At 42.0% G+C, this 20,110-nt stretch overlaps 1 protein-coding gene across 1 annotated transcript in view; it reads right to left on the reverse strand.

The window, feature by feature from the left end:
* C4H10orf90 (chromosome 4 C10orf90 homolog) overlaps positions 1-20,110 on the reverse strand; it is a 90,042-nt gene that overhangs the window by 56,600 nt on the left and 13,332 nt on the right. Inside the window, exons 3-4 of the mRNA XM_066601693.1 lie at positions 7,729-7,850; positions 5,191-5,374 (exon numbers count right to left, since the gene is read on the reverse strand). Of these exons, the coding sequence (XP_066457790.1) occupies positions 5,191-5,374; positions 7,729-7,850 (306 nt within the window). The remainder of the gene's footprint in view (positions 1-5,190; positions 5,375-7,728; positions 7,851-20,110) is intronic.

Here is a 20,110-nt window from a genome sequence, read left to right on the forward strand (position 1 = left end):
GCCTCAGTAGTAATAATGTCCTCCATAGTAGACCTTTGGCGGCAACCCAACAAGCATTGAACTCACTCTGTCCGCATCTCCCTTTCGGCAGCTGCGACTGTGGACACTGGAGTGAGAAGTCAGGCATCACAGACTAATTACAAAAACAGTGATTGAGTTCAATGTGTGACAGGTTGCTGCCCGGCTGACTTGCAGCTGGCAACCCACCGCCGCCGCTCTGAGGTCCTGCAGAATGCTGCCTGAGGCAGCAGTCTCAAGTTGCCTCATGGTAGAGGCATCCCTGAATCTATGCCATGACAAATTGCTGTATTTCTAAAGGTGAAAGGAGGTCCAATGCACTACTAGATGGGGTCCCTAATGCAGCGTATAGGTTGATATACCTGACTTTAGGATATCTGTGGTGATGGCCAAAAGTAGAATCAGTTTGAATGGGATCTTTGATTGTTATCCATTATTTCAGACTAGCAGACTGTTCAGATCTTATAGTCTTACATTGTGGATAGCCGACTGCTGGACTATTGCTGCCCCGATATCCTAACTGATCAGCAGTCTTTGCTTGTACACAATACCCTTTAATTATGATGTGTCTGGAGATCAATAAGTTCCACCTTGGCGACTTGATAGATTTGGACAGTACTAGAGCTTCAGTTTTAGAGATGTATATATCCCTGCTACATTTAGTCAAGCATAGTTTAACTCTGTATTTGGTCTGTGTTTTGTGAGCCGTACTACAGAGGTAATGCAAGTCATTAGCTATTCACATAACCATATTTTCCATGAATGTTTCTTGAAAACACAGCATGATCTACTGTTTCCGTATTTGTATTCTTTACTATGGCGAAAATACGGATCAGTAATTGCTCATTAGGAAATAAAACTAGTGACAGTAAATATGGAGGCACATACTGATGACATCATCAGTAACATGTCCCTTAGACTGACTGATGACATCATCAGTCACATGTCCCTTAGACTGATCTGTATTATGGACGTGTACAGTAGGCTCCTCTGAAACTGGCCCAAAGGAGTTATGCCAAGTTATAAAGTTATCCCTGCATCCACAGGATAGAGGATAACTTTGTGATTGGTGGGGATCTGATCACTGGGACTCCCACAAGTCCCGGACGTGTCTGCATGAATGGAGCAAAGGTCGCACATGCGCATCTCTGTTCCCTTGATTTCAATAGAAATTGTCAAGTATTGTACAAGCGCTTAACACTCTCCATGCACAACATCCGCTCCATTCATGCAAGGACCTACGGGACCGCCATACTTGCTGCTTCAGTTGAAACTCAAGAATTATAGTAACGACTTAATCTTCAGTTATTTATTTAGTTTGGTCTCTTACAAAAGCTTATATAGCATCAAAAAATTCTGCACTGCTGTATGGAGATTGTTATTATGCACTATCCTACCAAAAGTTACACAAGAGCAAGAATCAAAAGTAGTATTTATTTCCATATGTTAGTACTTCGTGGGGCTCCTTTGGACCTAATGACATCACATACTCTCCATGGCATACTTTCTACTAATGTCTGATACACTTCAGCTGGTAGTTTCCCTTCATTCAGCCTGCAAACATCTGGTGAGTTCTCTCGAAGAAAAATGCATCAGCCCATCTACAATGGTGCAAGGAGCGTCGTCATTGGATAACTGACCAATGGAGGAATGTTTTATGGAGTGACGAATCATGCTACTCGCTCTCCTGATCAGATGGACATACTTGGGTGTGGAAGATCTGCCTGAGTGTGTTGTGCCAGCAGTTAAGTACGGCGGAGGTTCTGTTATGGTTTGAAGATGATTTACGTGGCATGGTCTTGGTCCATTGCTTGTAGTGACAAGAACATTGAACACAGAGTTGTACCCTGTTGATAATGTGGCAATCCTCTGGAAATGGTCAGCAATACTTCTAACAAAACAACGCGCCATGTCACAAATCCAACACAGTTTTACAATATGGATGGTCCACGATTAGTCTGGACTGCATAAAGTTCTAGCTTGAACCCTAATTAACATCTTTGGGACAAAATAGAATGTTGGGTCAAGAAACATGAACAGCCTCCATCTTGTTGAGAGAACTCACCAGACATTTGCAAGATGGATGGAGGGAAATGCCAGCTGAAATGTATCACACTTTAGTGGAAAGTATACTATGGAGAGTATCCAATGTCATTAGGGCTAAAGGAAGCCCCACTAAAAATCAACACATGGAAATAAATACTATTGTGCTTCTTGCACAGGTATCCAATTGCTTTTACTAAGGATAGTGTGCATAACAGTACCTGTCTCCAGTGGGGCTCATAAATTAATTTCCAACACATTAGGGCTAATTTGGATGTTTTTGGAGTGTGGGAGGAAACCCACAGAAACACGAGAAGATGCAGATGTTGCTCTTGGACATTTTTGAACCCACACCAATGCTGCGAGACAACAGTACCAACCACTGAGCCCCATCCTGTCCCATTTTTCTTGCAAGCCATAAATCATAATACGGGTACTTATAATGCTTCGGCAGACTTATACGACCAGGGATATTTAATTTCTCCTGATTTGCGTCCCTGGATGTAAATCTGTAGATAATTCCAATAAGGCAAGAAGCATTGTGATTTTCCTTCAGTGCCTGGTAACGCTGATGACATGGCGTGCTTGTCGCCCTCACACTGTGCACATCTGATAGATGCCTGGAAATTGTTTTTTGGCCTTGCTGATATGTAAACAAGGAGCAGATGTTTTAGTGGAAGGTTATATGACGGTCCTTTATCTTCGCTGTGACAATGGAAATGTTGGCAGCCTCTTTGGAAAGCATTAAGGATATCGTAAGTCACGGCACAGAGAGAGAAAGCTCCGCACCGGGAGAGCTTCTCAAAGGGAAGAACTCGGGATTAAATATGTTCTCTGCTAACACCTAATGTTCTGTCTTGGCCGGTGTGCCGCCAGTAAATATCAATATCATCAAAAAGCCATCAGCAACCAATTTTTGGTAATTATTGATACTTTAGATCAAGCTTATGATGTTGTTAGTTTAGATCAGGAGACCCACAGCCGGGCGATGAGCTTTCTGCATAGCACGGTGCACCTTCCATGTATCGCTGGCTCTCCCAGCACAGTCAGAGTTTTGCCTAATTCTTTTATCCTCTGTTTGAGATTCCTGAAACAAAACCCACTGAGAAATCGGGTGATGCCGAGTCAGCACCGGAGAACATCTGTATCTGTAGTCAGCTGAATATGCCGAGGAAATGTATATTATATACTTGTTTAATGAGGCCTAATACATTTCCATTCTATATGCTAAAGTAATTATCTATCTAGCTATCTGTTTCTTTTTTTTACTTTAGACCTCTAGAATTTAGTGACTCACTTTTTTTTCACTTTGGACATTTTATTTATTTAACAACCTTTATTTAACTTTTGTGAGTCCTGCTATGGGACTTGAACCTGCGATGGCTTATATAATACACTGCAATACTATTGTATTGCTGTGACTTAATATTTTTCTTAGATGATATACTGTAACTAGTACAGCAACATCTATTGACAATGATGATGCATGTTACCAGCACTGTTCTTACTGGTTCTTGAAATCCAATAGGAGTGGTCCTTTAGAAAAGAACATTATAGGAGACCTGTCATGTCCTCATGCCACTGGGGCCAGTTTCATAGCTGTTCAACTGTGGCCCTATTAACTCTAAAATTGGCTCTTTTTTTCCCCTGTACTCCCTCTTGTTCCCCCGTAGAGGATCTTATTAGTTTTGGTGTGAATGTGTTGAGTGGGCGGTCCCCACTGCTCATTGTCAATCAAGACCAACATCACCCATTGTTAATGGATGATCGAGACACATTCACACTGAAACTAAAGGCCCATTTACACGCAACGATTATCGCTTAAAATTCGTTCAAAGAACCGCAGATTAGCAATATTCGCTGCATGTAAACATGATGATTTTAAGATGAGCCTAAAATCCATCGTTCAGCTGCAGAGAGATAAAGTATCTCTCAACAGACTACATGCTGTGTTCTCAGCGGGAGTCGGGAGATTACATTGTATTCTGCCGACAGCCCGTGCAAGAACAATGGAGCTGTGTGCAGAGCTCAGATCACATGCACTGTAAACTGTTCCCAGAGGCCCTTTTACACAAAAATGAAGCTGATAAAGTGTTAATGGACATTAGTGTCCATCAACACTTTATCCAAAGCGATTGCTAAAACTGTCAATCTTTCAGTCATTTGAAAGACTGTCTTTGTGTGTAAATGGGCCTTTAGAGAAGCCTATTTGCTGGAACAGGGGGGAGTGGAGGGCAAAGTTAGACATCGTTAGAGTCATCATGGCCATAACTGCACAGCTTTACAGCCAGTCCAGCTGACTTGTGGACCTTACAAGGGCTCTTAAAAGTCTGTGTTCACATTCACAACCAATTTTTTGTATGAATTGCCCCACTGCATTCTGAGCATGCTCGGAGCGTGGATAACATAGAAACCAGGACTGTAGAACTGGGCAGTGACAGCTGTCAGCTCTATCCCTCCCACTCTCACTGGCTGTATTCCGTCTCTCCCTAGTCCTCGTTTCTATGTTTTCAACATCCCGAGGAATGCAATATTGAACATGGCCTTAATAATATCCTACTGGTGTGCGTTTGCAGCTCATACACAGGCTTATGCGTCACCACAGTAACAGACTCCAAATCAACCCTATGTAGTCTGATCCCGCAGTCATATGCTCTTCCATCTGTCCACTACTTCTTGCAACCACACATTTCAAATATTAGCAAGAAGTAGGGGACAGATGGAAAAAAGTTTGACCTATGAAATAAATATAATATTGTATTACAGGTGCTCTTCATTACATAACTAATAGAGATGAGCGAGCGTACTCGGATAAGCACTACTCGCTCGAGTAATTGGCTTTATCCGAGTATCGCTGTGCTCGGGGCTAAAGATTCGGGTGCCGGCACGGAGCGGGGAGCTGCAGGGGAGAGCGGGGAGGAACGGAGGTAAGATCTTTCTCTCCCGCCCGCTCTCCCCTGCTCCCCGCTGCGACTCACCTGTCAGCCGCAGCGGCACCCGAATCTTTAGCCCCGAGCACAGCGATACTCGGATAAAGCCAATTACTCGAGCGAGTAGTGCTTATCCGAGTACGCTCGCTCATCTCTAATAACTAATTATACTCTCCATACTAACGTGTGTCAGACTTACCACTCAGGGGAAGAGGAACCGTGAACACTTTCCTTTTTTGGTTTATCGATTTTGGTGGATGTTTTTGAAAAGGCGACTTTGGATCTTTCTTCTGTATTTTTCGCTGATGTGCCATAAGCTCCAGTTTATGAACGCGCTCTTGTGAGTTACAAATGAAGTCCGGCCTGTGATGTTCTAGAGCTTCCTAGGGAAAAAAAAATACAAAAAGATGGGCCTTGTATTATGTAAATGTTGGATGTAGGATGCAAGCTGTTTTTCACCACATTTCGACACATATGTAACCTGTATGATGTCTCCATTTCATAACATGGGTACTGGATTTATATACAAAACTCCTTAAGAAAATGTTAATAGTTCACAAAATATTCCCATTGTCCCATCCCAATGAAAACTACACACCGATTATTATTTCTTTTTTGGTAAGGGGTTACTACTTGTGCATTGAACACCTAGTCTGCTTGTCTGGTTTACTGGGTTGTAGCTAGACTTTCCTTCATTGGGGGCAGAACTTCAATTCACTACCCTAGCCCCTTGCAAAAGCAGTGTGGTTCACTGACATGCCCCTGATACCCCAACCCAAGAACACACCATCCCAGACCCTAAACGAGTAGAAGCTTATACAAATATGCCCGAAGTGTCTTTCTTGAGAGTTTTAATAGGCCTTCCTGAGTGGAACAGGGTGAAGTCCTGTGAATGGGTATTCAAATATTTAGGGGTATAGCTACACCTTTTCTGGTCTATTTGCATTGGAGGATGTTTTTGATCTTGCTACGGGCTGTGAATATTCTGGGGCTTATCTATGAAGTCTTGTAGCTCCAAGCATACAAAATCCCAATTCACACGCATGCCATCATTTGCGTCTTTTTGCCTTTTTACACCAGTGGGAAAGTGGGAAGGGCGAGGCAAAAAGGCAGCATGGCCTTGTGGGCCCATCAGATTTACTAAAATTTACACCAGAAGCTGATATAAATTATAGCTGAAACCTACACCAGTTCATAGACGGCGTAGATTTCAGTCTGGTGCCTGGAGGTACCGCCAGATGCACCAAGTGTATTGAGAGGTTTGCACCTCTTGGGACATTTGCTGCACTTATGCAGGCACAAACTTTACTTAGCCCAACATATGAAATGCCAGTCTGTGTAAAGATGCCCCATTGTCTATATACTAATAATTATATTTGATACCTGGGTGTCTATGGGGCTGTTCACATCACATTTTAGCCATCCATTAAATGTATACATTTTAATACAAAAAATTAGTATGAAAACACACTGCATAACACACCCATAGACTATAATTGATCAAACATACTTCAAAAGTGCATTACAGGTGACCTCACTTAACACACTTTTCCGTCCTATTAAAAAGTATGCTTAAACTGGTTGTCCGAGTCAACCATGTGTCTTCCATGCATTAAGATTAAAAATCAGCAGTTACTCTCCTCTACCCCACTCCCCCATTCATTCTCTGCCGCTGGCTCTGGTCTCCCTGTGATATCACTTTGCAAACTGAGCTTGTCTACAAACATTCTGCAGCAGCCAATGACAGCGCTCAGCGATCATGGCTGAGCGCTGTCATTGGCTGCTAGAGTAGGTCTATAAAGCATCACAGCTGCCTGTAAACAGACAGCAGAGACCGGAATGGGCAGCAGAAGGTGAATGGGAGAGGTGAGAAACTGCTGATTTGTTATTTTAATACATGGGGGCCCATTGACAGGGGGTTCCTTAACGCGGACAACCCCTTTAACATAGAAGTCTTTTTCTACATTACAGTTAATAGAAAAGTTACGTAAATGTTAGGCTGTAGGTTTTCATATGTTTAAAGGATTATTCCCATTTTTACAGGATAGGGTATAACCTGCTGATTGTGGTGGTTCGACTGCTGGTACCCTCACCGATCTAGAAATATCCCCCCCCCCCCCCCCGACACATGCATGCTACCACATCATTCACTTCAATTGGAACTGCTGGAGATAGCGGAGCTCAAGCACTTGGCCATCTCTGGCAATGCCAATGAAGTGAATGGTGCGGTGGAGCACATTCTCAGTCACTGTCAAAATTTCACAACGCCCCAAAGGTGATTCCCTTGGATCGTGAGGGGTCCCAGCGGTCGAGCCGCCAATGATCCTGGGAATAGAGGATGACTTTCTGAGATGGGAATATCTTTTTATTGTACTTTTTTTGTTATTAAATGCCTTAAAAAAGTGTTCAGCTGCCAAACTTTATTTAGGAAGAAGACTTTGTATCAAAACGTACACTTTTTATGCAAAAATGGAGAAAAACGTATGAAAACTTAGCTAAACGTTTAATATATGTACTAAAAAAAAGTCCAAACATGCTTAAAATTGTGTATATATGTGTACATGTTTTCATGTAACATTAAAGTATACGCTAAACGTACATTAAAAACACGATATCAATAACCTCTGGGCCTATTATAACTGTCATAAGGTAGCAGTCATCGCCAACCAGTGACTGTTTGGGGGAGCAAAAAATGATTTAGAAGTCGTTTAATAAAAAATATCTAAACTTTATCTACCTGTAAACTCATTTTTTCGTGACACGCTTTGCTGCCCGGCTTGTTTGCCGCTAGTTCTGGCAGCGGCATGTTCTCTTTATCGTTCCTTCCAATATTTCCACACGACTTACTCCACTTGTAACCTGCAAATAGAAAATGTAAATATTTTAATACAATGGTATTATTTTATCCCTATGGATCGTGACTACAGGGTACTAATTAGTATAAAATTAAGTCCACCGAGTACAGAGTGTTCTTTGCTGCAGCTGCTTCTCAGGATAAATTAATAAGACATAAAATTCTCCTGAACATCTCATCAATTCACGCTGTAAATAATGGAGGAACTATTACGTGCTCCCATCATATGACATTCACAATATATCAAGTGTATTATAGGGGCTGTCGCATAAAGATAATCTCTGTCTATATGCTCTGTTAGGAGACATGGGTGTCAGAAAGAGGAAGCAGAGAGTCAAAAGTAAGCAAGTTGGAAGAAAGAGGGGTCTGCCGGATCCAGGCTATTTGTTACAAGTTCAGCCATTCAGGGGTGGACCAAGTTCTTCTAGACTCAAAGTTGGTGTTTTCAGTCTCTGCCGAACCACCCTTAGTTGCTAAAGTCAAGCATTGAAGATGAGCGAATTTTTCAAAAGTTCAGTTCAGCTGGTTTGTCGAATTTCATCAAAAAGTTTGGTTCTGTCCGAATTAGTTCGAAGCAGAAGTTCATAAAAACCTTTAAAACTAGTATTGAACACTAAAAGCCGTGATCGCTGAACCACCTCCATCACCATCATTGTCTCAGGTCTCAATATTAGTTTTAGGGTTCTTCTGGTTCAGACTAAATGAACTGCCTGAGGTTCATGTTCTCACCTAACAGAATTTTTTAGCGACGTTCGACCCAAAACAGGGTTCAGTTTGCTTAATACTATCCAGTATGATACTGTAGCAGTTGGATGGACATTAGTTGAACCTTTGCTTGGGAATAACAGAGGATCCCCTCTGGTTCCAAGAGCCAAACCTTAAGAAATTAGCTGATCACCAGGATTGCTGACTTTATTGAAGGAGTTGCCTTAATGAGATAGCTCCTTTAATTGTACTTCTGAATGCCATTATTCTCTTTAGCTGAACATGCGCTTTATCGCGAAGTGGAAGCAGATCCACTCTGTCTCTATACTGATTTGACTTAGGGTTGGATCTGAGGGCTGCACCCAAGGATCCCTGGTTTTTACCTTTTAACCCTACCAATTAGGATCTCGTCTTCACTGTTACCTTAGAAATAGTCTGAGTTAATAGATGTGGTATCGGAGGGTGTAGACAAAGACATGTCGAAGTACAGAGCCAAGGTCAAGACTAGTGGTATTCTGGAGTAACATGGTGTAGACAGTGTTTTAGTTGAGGATCAGAGCCAAGATGAGGACAGGCAGATTTCTTGTGTAGTCGGTAAGCAGTCCGAAAGTCAGGGAAGGCAACAGAAAGAACAATCATGCTCAAGAAACAAGTCAAAATCAAGATAGGAGAAACCGGAAAAGCCAAGTAGGGCAAGCATGAGTCAAATATCAGAAGATCAGACAGAAACGCTCTTTTGCACCTTACCACAGCACTAGACTAATTACTTGGGCTTGCTCCAGTGGGAGAGGATGCCTTAAATAGACTGGAGTCCATCTGTATAGACTGGAGTTCATCTGTATTACCTGGGGACTCGAAAGCTGGGTGCACATGCTGGCCCTTGAAGAAGCAAACCGGGCATGGCCGTGCAACCTTTAGGCAGAGGTGATTGCTGGCATACAGGGGTAGCAGTTGCAGCATATGCGATAAGTGACACAGAGAGCACAGCGTCGGTCATGGTCAATGACAAGGGGAGGTAAGAGACGCTGGCGGCCATAACACACAGTAGATAAAAATTGGCCAAACCCACCAATTTTAGCTGGTTTGGCCAATTATTCAATGTGTTCAGGGTTCTCTAAACTCACCCCCAATGGCTGATGTTAAGGAAAAGAAGGATTAGGCATGTTGGATTTCAGCATACCCAATCCTTTCTTGCCGTAGGAGATAAGATGCTGCTATGAGAAGACGGAGGATTTTTCCTCAACCTATGAAAATGAACATGCATGCTTGGCCAAGCCTTCAAGAGTCATGAGTAACAGTTGACTACTTGCAGAAGCCACCTATAGACTAAGGCTGGTCATACACATTAGAAAGCTGTCCGCTGATCGTTCATATGACTGACCACTGTCTCTACTAATCTCTTCCTGAACACTCCGCCAGTAGGTAGGGTCTTTCCATAGGCTTTTTTTGTTTCCATTTTTTGTGTTCTGTCTTCCTGAGAGCAAACGAATCAGGCTAGTAGAAATCCTACTGGCTCAATATTGCCCCCAACATCTGCCAACCCGAGAAAGTCAGGAGGCCTCCATACTCATTAGATGGTAGGCCAGTCCTGTTAAAATCATTGGATTTGGATGATATACATCTTCTATAAAATGTATGGCCAGCTTTAGTTAGAGAAGCTTATGACAGCCTCCGAACTACCGATACAATCCTCCTCCACCATTGTAAATTCCATTGATTTCGATGATTTCGAGTAAAGCAACTGTAAAAACATGGAATTTAGAAATCATAACACATAGCGCTTTATTATACACCCTGAAGTTCATCTCTGCAAGAAGTTTTCATTAAATAACGGGAGACAGATGTTAATAATAAGAATTAAGGCAAAATTGGAGGCCTGCACACTCATTCCACAGCATGGAAAGAAAATTACATGTTTTACATAAAGCGTTGTTCATTTATATATATATATATAGTTCTACGTCATCATTTTTGCTGCAGTTTTAATGCTATTTTTAACCCCTTAGCGACCGGCGTATTGTGTGCCTTAAAGACCAAGTGATTTTAATTGTCAGATAGCAAGAGCTATAACTCATTGACACAGCTACACACCTGTTTTTTTGGGGGGCGGGACGAATTGTATATTTTAATGGCACCACTCTGGGGTACATATAATGTATTGCATAACTTTTATTCATTTTTGGGGGGTGGCAGATGGGAAAAACGTACAGAAATTCTGCCATTGTTTTTGGGTTCTGTTCTTACGGTTTTCATTATTCGGTAAAAATAAGACAATGCCTTTTTTATTTGGATCAGCACGATTGCTGTAATGCCAAGTTTACATGGATTTTTATTTTTTAGTACTTTAGCACAATAAAAGCATGTTTAAAAAAAACAACAAAAAAAACAATTGAATCTGCATCTCTGCATTCTAAGGGCTTATTCCGACGTGCGTATATCGGCCGTGTTTTCACATCCGGCTGATATACGCCGTCCCTCTCTGCAGGGGAGGAGGCGGCCTGGGCGGGGAGCAGTGCTCTGAGCTCCTGCCCCCTCTCTGCACTCTCTCCGCCCCTCTCCACTATTTGCAATGGGAGGGGGCGGGGCAGAGGTTTTATTTAGCTCGGCCCCTGCCCCACCCTCCCATTGCAAACAGTGGTGAGGGCGGAGAGAGGGCAGAAAGGGGGTGTGAGCTCAGAGCACTGCTCCCGGCCTCGTCCACCTCCTCCCCCTGCAGAGAATTACAGCGTATATCGCCTGGGCGTGAAGACCCAGCCGATATACTGTCGTCTGAATAAGCCCAAAGACCCATAACATGTTTTCTGGCAACTGAGTTATATCAGGTTTTGTTTTTTGCAGGAAGTAACATGATATAGAGGTGCATCTGACTTTTCGACTACTTATTATTACGTTACTGTTTGAGATTATTTTTTCGGCACTCTAAGATATAGACCAAAATATTTTCGTTGTTTGGGTCGTTACAAACGTGGCAATACCTATTATGCGCTTTTTTTGCTTATTTTTTATTTTATCCATTTAAAACATTTTTTATTGTGGGGAAAAACATAGTTTTTTCTTTAAATTAAACTATACTTGATTTTTTTGTTGCAATTTTTTTAGTCCCTGAAGTATGTGATCATTCGATTGCTAGGATAGTACAGTGCATTACTTATGGAGTGCATTCTACTAAGCCTATGATAGTAGCCTATTAGACGCTGCCAGAGGCGGACTGTAATAGACTAAAGCCCCATTTACACGCAAAGATAATCGCTCAAAATTTGTTCAAAAGATAGGTAGAATGACAGCTTGAGAGATCATATTGCATAAGTTGCTAATGGGCACTAATGCCTATTAGTAGCTTAATAGCTTCATTTGCATGTAAATGAGGCTCCCTTCGCTGTATGCAAATAACAGCAGGTGATCTGTTCTGTGCATACAGCTTCTTTGCTCTGCCATGAGGCTGCAAGCTGAATACAATGTAATCAGCGCTCCCATAGAGAATCATAACATACAATCTCTGCTATCAGCTGCCCGGCCAAACAGTGGATTTTAAACTCAACATAAAATCATCGTTCTACCGAAAAGCAAATGATGGTAGCATTTACATGCAACAATTATCACTCAAAATACATCGTTTAAGCAAATTTTAAGCAATAATCGACTTGTGTAAATGTGGGTGAAGTTACATGGCAGACATGGAGGTCTTTGTCAGGCTTCCGGCTGCCATGCGAACTCTTTACTAGCTTTGATTGCATTTTGGGTTGTCGATTGGTGACAGGAGGAGACTCCTCCCCTTGTCATCTGCTTACATGCTGCAGTTGCTATTGCTTGTAGCATGTAAGGCGTTAAAGTGCCAAGATCTGAGGTTTCTCCTCTCCTGACAGTTAGAGCAGGAGCCTGGCTGTCAGTAGTCAGCCAAGCCATCACCTTAAAAAATGTATGTGCACGTTTAAACACCATTACGTTAAAAAGGTGGTCACTGAGGGGTTGATATCTCTCTTATATTTTTCGCCTGGTCTAGGAAGTGATGCTTTACATTCTCAAGCACTAAATTGGCCATGGTAATTTCTGTTTCCTCTTCTTGGCCTAATGATTGTTTTCAGTTCCTTTAGAATTGTGATCATGTGTAGTATGCATAATGCATCCTATCGCCCTAATAACACTACTATTATGGTAGACATTACGGACATCAAGGGTTCTTAAAGGGAATGTCCCAAATATGTAATTTTAGCTTCATTAATCAGATATAAGTCTGAAGAAGAGAAATTAAATCTTTGTAAATATTGAGGTTACTTAGACTGACGTGCCAAAAGTCCTGGGATAGCAGTATGTAATTTAATAATAAAGTGGTGCTATCTCAGGCAATAGCGTGGGAAGGTCCACACCTGTATAAGCTATAAGGTGTTCTCTTGTGAATGAGGTTGAACACTGGCCAACGTGCTCATGGCAAGGTGACGTGAATTATCGGAGTTGGAATGAGGTATGATAGTGGGTACTAGTCGGATGGCACATTCCATTTCTGAAATTGTGTGGGCATTTAACATTCCTTGAACCACAGTGTCCCATGTGTACTGGGAATACGCCATAGAAGGCATTACCACCCACAGCAGCAAACGGATGCTTAATGATCATGACTGGCGGCATTTGGCTAGAATTGTCTGTGTGAGCAGACTAGTGACTCCGGCAGAAATCACATCAACATCCAATACAGGAGACCCCACTCACATATCCTGCAGATCAGTACATCATCACTACTAGCCATCCTGAATCTGTGGTCGTACCACCACCCGTGACATATGCACACAGCGATCTGAAGAGAGTCAGACCATGCGTGGACTTCACCGACGGACATTGCTAGAACAGGCGGGAAGGGGGAGTATAAAAATACATCACCCAGCTCCCTGTCACCCCACAGAACAACATCATTACTGAGTTTATGGTGCTGTTCAGTGGTGATCGGTTCCCTTTAACTTTAATTTAAAGGGTTTGTCCAGGTGAGGGTTGATTGCTTTACTATAGTTGTAAATGTGGTAGAAGAACAAAAGTAACGGTACTTACCCGTCTTCACCCCCCAAAACCCAGCGCTGGGGCCCCACGGCCCTCCCAGTGTTTGTTTAGGAGCAGCTATCACCTGACTACTGTAGCCAATCAGCAGTTATGTGCAGTTCTCCTGGCATCATGGTTCTCAGAATCTGATTGGTGATGCCGAGAGAACGACACATGACCACTATGGCCTCTAATTGGCTGCAGCGGTCAGGTGATAGCTGTTCCTAAATAAACACTGGGAGGACCACGGGGCTACAGAGCTGGATCGCCGGGAATGAGGACGATTTTATTTTTAACAGTACTACTCTAAACTCACATTGAGCATAATTTCTTCCATTCCATTGTGAAACCTTTCATAGGACCAATTGATATGACTCGGTCAATCAGATGAGTGCAACTACCGCGTTTCCCCAAAAATAAGACAGTGTCTTATATTAATTTTTGTTCAAAAAGGTTGAACTTTTTTACATGTATAGCTGCCTGGACACTATTCAAATTGACTTTTTAAATTAACTGTTAGCAGGGCTTAATTTTGGAGTAGGGCTTATATTTCAAGCATCCTCAAAAAGCCTGAAAAATCATTTTGCATCCTCAAAAATTCTGGAAAATCATGCTATGTCTTATTTTCAGGGTATGTCTTATTTTCAGGGAAACAGGGTATTTACCAGTCTGTTCACCATCAATAATATTTTTTAGGTCAGTCATCATGGTTTAGCGATGTACAGAACTTCTATAGGAGAGTATTTGATAAGAAATATCTTAAAGCAACTCTGACAATATAATAGGACTCTACTGAACTTCAAAAAGCCAGAAACAAGTTCATCACAAAAATCTTGTGTATATTTGTTCTTCAGCCAATTTTTTTTTTTTTAGTTTTCAAAGTAAACGTGTAAAGTTATACTGTCCCGTACTATCTGTCAGCATACGGTGGAGAACGGGAATATCTGTTAGCCGCACCACTAACAAATCTGCTACAGATGTCTTCATATAAAACAGTAAAGCCCTCAAGTAAAACTAAATGGAAGTGAAAGCTGATGACTAATAGTGCCAAAACTAATTTCTTTTTTGTACGCTTATTTCAGCTATTCTCCATATGGGCATGGCCGGCCTTAGCAATGTGCAACTCGTGCGGTCACACAGGGTGCTGGCCACCAGCTTGTGGGGGGGGAGGGGGGCACCAGGCTGATGTTAGTCCCCCTGTGCAGATGATCTTCTCCCTCCGTGTGGCAGCGTCTTGTGGAGATACTTGAATCATCCTCCTTCTAGATTAATCTCCTCGTCTCTCAGTTGCCCTGCAAACACAATCACTTAATTCTGCTATTGTGTTTTTGTTACAAACTTGGTTCTGGGGCTGTACTTATGTTATGAGCTTTCTTCTAGTATTTTATCTTGGTCCTGAGGTTAGTTCATGCTGTATTTATGTACTGAGCCTGGTTCTGGTGCTGTATTTATGTACTGAGCTTGGTTATGGTATTGGGTTTATGTACTGAGTTTGGTTCTGGTTCTGTATTTATGTTATGAGATTGGTTTGGGTGCTGTATTTATGTACTGATATTGGTTCTGGTGCTGTATCAGTGTAATAATAGGCCTCGTGTGGCGCAGAGTATTAAGGCAGCAGAAATGCAGTCGTAAGCTCTCGCTCACGACCTGAAGGTTGCGGGTTCAACCTTAAGATCGTGAGCGGGTTTAACCTTCAGGTTCAATCCCTGCTTGGTTCAGGTAGCGGGTTCAAGATTGGCTCATCCTTCTGAGGTCAGTAAAATGAGTATCCAGCTTGTTGGGGGGTAAAAGATGACAAAGCAAGGTAATGGCAAACCACCAGTCTGCCAGGAAAAACGTCACGATGTGACATCAGCTTTGGAGTCAGTCATGACTCGGTGCTTGTATTAGGGGACTATACTTTTTTATCAGTGTAATGTGCTTAGTCCTGGTGCTGACTTTAATGTTACGAGCTTGGTTCTGGTGCTATATTTATGTACTAAGCTTGGTTATGGTTCAGTATTTATTCATCAAGCTGTTCTGGTGAGGGTATGCTGCCAGCTTGCTGTTGTGTGCAGTAGCAAATTAAGGCAGACTGCCTACCAGTGCAGTATAGATTGCTTTTTTTCTTTTGATGAGGGGAACAAAATAAATTCCACACAGGGTTCTTATCTGCCAAGGGTCATACCGACGTGTGTAGGAACGGTGGCGTCACACGTGACAACTAATACCCTGTTATCTAGTTTGGTGGACATTCCCTATCCTAGGGGTGTCCTAGGTGGACTGCAGTGCTACTCTGGCCTTGGCTGCATGTGTCCCTCCGGGATGTGGAATCTGGTAAGTGCCACCGTGACAAGTCAGCATTATACCCTTCCAGCTCCCCACGTATGTCAGGTGTCCAGGGTCTCCCTATAGGATGCTGGAATACTAAGGACTGTGACTATAACAAGGAGGCACTTTTTACATCCAGAGGAAAGAATGTTTCTACACCAACATGGATGTAGTTGCATTCATCCTGACATCACAACAAGAATCCCCACCATGACGAGAGAAGGGGGGCATGGAGTTCCTGTTTTTGGGATCAGTCAGAGTCACAGCAGTTAGACCCCCACCAATCAATCTTTTATCACTTATCCTATGGATAGGTAATAAAAGTATATCTTGGTACAACCCCTTTAAGTACTGTACAAGGAGTTTTTCGGCTATGGCTTTTATTTAATCATGTAATGGTCTAATTCACCTACATGCAAGTCTATTTAGTCTATGAGATATTTTAGGTCTTTTCCTCTATTTAGGTCTTTTTGTAGCCTACATCATGTTCATGCTGAAAGCACACATCTATCGATTATCAGTGCTCACCTAAATAGTCTGTAGAGACAGCTGAACTTATTCTCAATGCTTGAGTTAATCAGGACTAGACTCTTTAAATTGATGAAGCATGTAGGCATCATTTTAGCAGCCAATGAAGCTCTAGGGATTACAACTTGGGTAAAGGTGAGCACATTAGGGAACCCTAAAAGCAAAACCTAATCATCATGAAGCCTTTATAAAATTTTACAAGTTAGAAAATTGAGTCCAGATGTCAAAAACTTTTAAACATCACTAGTTGACTACTATGGCACATATCGAGGGCATCCAGAAAGCCTTCAGACCCTTTCGCTTTTTTTTTAATTTTGCTATATTGTGGCCTTGTGCAACTGAAAAAAAAGGTTTTCGGCATCTTTCTGCACTCTATACCCCAAATAGAATGTTGGAAATCTTTGTAATTTTTTTTTAATTAAAAACTAACATTGTGCACTGACATAAGTATTCAGACCCTTTGGTATAACACTTGAAATTTAACTTTGGGGGCCACCCATTTCTCTTGATCATCTTTCAGATGTTTCTACACCTTGATTGGAGTCACTTCTGGTAAATTCAGCTGATTCTGCTACACTGAAAGTTCCCAAGAGCCCAGCGGCCTCCATTATTCTTCAATGGAAGAAATCTTGGAACAACCCGGACTCTTCCTAGAGCTGAGGCCTTGGTAAGAGAGGTGATCAAGAACTCAATAGTCACTCTGGCTGAGCTCTAAAGAACCTGTGTGCAGATGGGAGAAACGTCTAGAGGTATACACGTATAGAAAAAAAGAGCTATAGGGGCGAGGGACGAGAACATTATTCTTCCACTATATAAGGCACTTGTTAGGCCCCACATGGAATACTGTGTACAGTTCTGGACATCGCTGCTCAGGAAAGATGTTGCAGTGCTTGAGGGGGTTCAAAGAAGGGCAACCAAGTTAATAAACGGAATGAGAGGACTGGAATACCCAGAGAGGATATCCAAATTGGGATTATTCACCCTGGAAAAAAAACGATTACGGGGCAACCAAATAACTATGTATAAGTACATGAGGGGACAATACAAGGATCTCTCCCATGATCTGTTTATTCCCAGGACTGCGACGGTAACAAGAGGGCATCCTCTACGGTTAGAGGAAAGAAGGTTCCATCACCAACACAGAAGGGGGTTCTTTATGTAAGAGCAGTGAGACTGTGGAACTCTCTGCCTGAGGATGTGGGGATGGCAAAATCCATAGAGGAGTTTAAAAGGGGACTAGACATCTTTCTAGAGAGCTATGATATTACAAGATATAGACATTAAATAACCAGCGGGGTTGTTGATCCGGGTCTTGGAGTCAGGTAGGAACTTTCAAAACGTTGATCCAGGGATTATTCTGACTGCCGTTATGGAGTCGGGAAGGAATATTTTCCCCACATGGGATAAATTGGTTTCTGCCTCATTGTCATTTTTTTTGCCTTCCTCTGGAAGAACAAGGGGGGAGGGGTGGAAGCAGGTTGAACTAGATGGACAATGTCTCCTGTCGGCTTAACATACTATGTTATTATGTTACTTATGTCAATGCAAAATGTTAGTTCTTCATTTTGAAAACATTTACAAAGATTTCTAACATTCTGTTGTCACTTTGTCATTATGGGGTATTGCGTACAGAATGATGGGGAAAATTTGAAATTTCTTTGTAAATTTACACATGGCCGCAACATTACAAAATGTGAAAAAGGTGAAAGGGTCTGGAAACTTTCTAGAACAACTAGAATACAATTAAGACAGAGTTGTCCTGCATTCTTCCAAAGTTTATGATCCTTAATTTGCAGAACCAAACTATTCTTGATCTTAAACTAGCTACAATGAAAGTAGGTTATAATTCCATCTCAAAGCTAGACAGCCATTAAAAATGATGGCCCTAATCTTTGGAGAACTTGCTACACTATATTATGTAATTACATCCTGAAATGTTGTAATTTTGTGTAGTGTTTCCTGCTACCAGAATGGAAGAGGCCTTAAAGGGATTCTCCACTTTGGATAATCCCTACGTATTAGAAATGTCCCTTGACAATAAGCTGATCAAAAAGTGTCTGCCTTCTGGTAGCCTCAGTTGGCATTTGTAATCTCTAGAGAAACCTGGCAGTATGGGGTTCAATTTCCCTGCAGCACCTCCACAGGTTAAGTTAAGCATTACACACTGCAAATTAAAATCAGTGGGTTCTTTGCACCGGATAGTAGATATTCTTCAAAAATGCTCTTTATTTCTGCTATCTCATATGGCCAAGAAATGAACAGTAAACCCTCCTCAATCAACTCAGTATTTGCTGATGGGGTACAGTATATGAACACGAGTTCTCTACTTTGAACAACCCAGTTAACTTGTTGGTGTAGCTACAACTTTTTGTGTCCACTTTTGCACTTGTATCTAGTATATGTACTCAGAGAGTGGTTACCAGTGATAGTTTTAATTAAGCCATGTGTGTAAAACAGCTAATTCATGTGATAGCATGAACCAACTGGTTGTCACCATTTCACTTATACCATACCCCCTTTCCTCTGACTTCAGTTAGGATTGAAGTACTCAGCTGGCACCAAAAACTAGGTAACGCAATTTGGTCAGGTGGTTGATTCCTTGGATAAAGTTTGGCAAGAGGAGCAAATAGGAGTAGCTGAGAATACAATTGTCATGTTCCAAAATCCAGTCCTCCAGACAAGTGGAAGTTGTTATAGCAGAAAAAAGGGAATTTTTTATTACTTCCATAAAAATACATATGGCTTGGAAATGAGATTACTTGACTGCCAACGTATTCTTGGCCGTTGGCTGTGTGGTATAGTTTTATTGGTATTGCATACAGTACATTTGCAGCATCTTTATTTAATGTCTTACAGCTTGCATATACTGTATTCTGAAGGATTTGTAAGTTTGTTACCTGGCATCAAATGTCTTCCTGTCTGTGTAATTGCGCCCTTACTAGTGATTGTAGACTGGGTGATGGACCGAGTCCGGGTATAGCTGTAACCTGGTGGAAGGCTGGTGTAGCAAAACTAGTTCAATTTAGCAAACAGGCTACAGGATTTCTTAGTTACAGAGTCACTGCCATCACGAGTCTCTTTCTATGGTCAATGGACAGGTTGGCACGGGGAAGGAACCCTGTCTATCTCACTTAGGCTCCTAGACCAGTTTGCTTGTTCCGCGGCTAAACTTTCATTACTGTTGGGCCTTGTCTTTTGAGAATCAGATTATGGGTTCCAGTCACTCGGTCAGAGGGACATAGAAGCACTGTCTCCTCTTTCTGGATCTGCATACCAATGTAAGCAGTTAAGAACCCATTCATATATTTCTATGTATTTTATTTTTGGGGCTGTAAAAGTGCCTTGAGCAGAATTTAAGTGGGCTGAGAGCCACTCCCAGAGTAGGAGCTTTTAACCCTTTGCAATCCAATTTTGGAATCGGGGTTTCCTAGGGGCCTTTCTCTTTCTGTCATGATACAATGGCGCCATCTGCTGGCTAGAGCCAGTACTTCGGTATGGGACATGCTAGAGAGGCCCCCGACAACAGAGCAGCCAGTAATATACAGTAAGAATACCTTGCCGGACGTCTTTTGACACCGGAGCTGTACAGCCTTCAATCAGAATGTCTTCAGACGTCAGACAATGGATTGGAAAGAGTTAAATTATGAGCCTCACTCCATCATAGCCAGGCCATGCCCTCATGACATGGCTTATAAAT

Source organism: Eleutherodactylus coqui, chromosome 4 (assembly GCF_035609145.1).
Source record: "Eleutherodactylus coqui strain aEleCoq1 chromosome 4, aEleCoq1.hap1, whole genome shotgun sequence".
NCBI lineage: Eukaryota > Metazoa > Chordata > Amphibia > Anura > Eleutherodactylidae > Eleutherodactylus > Eleutherodactylus coqui.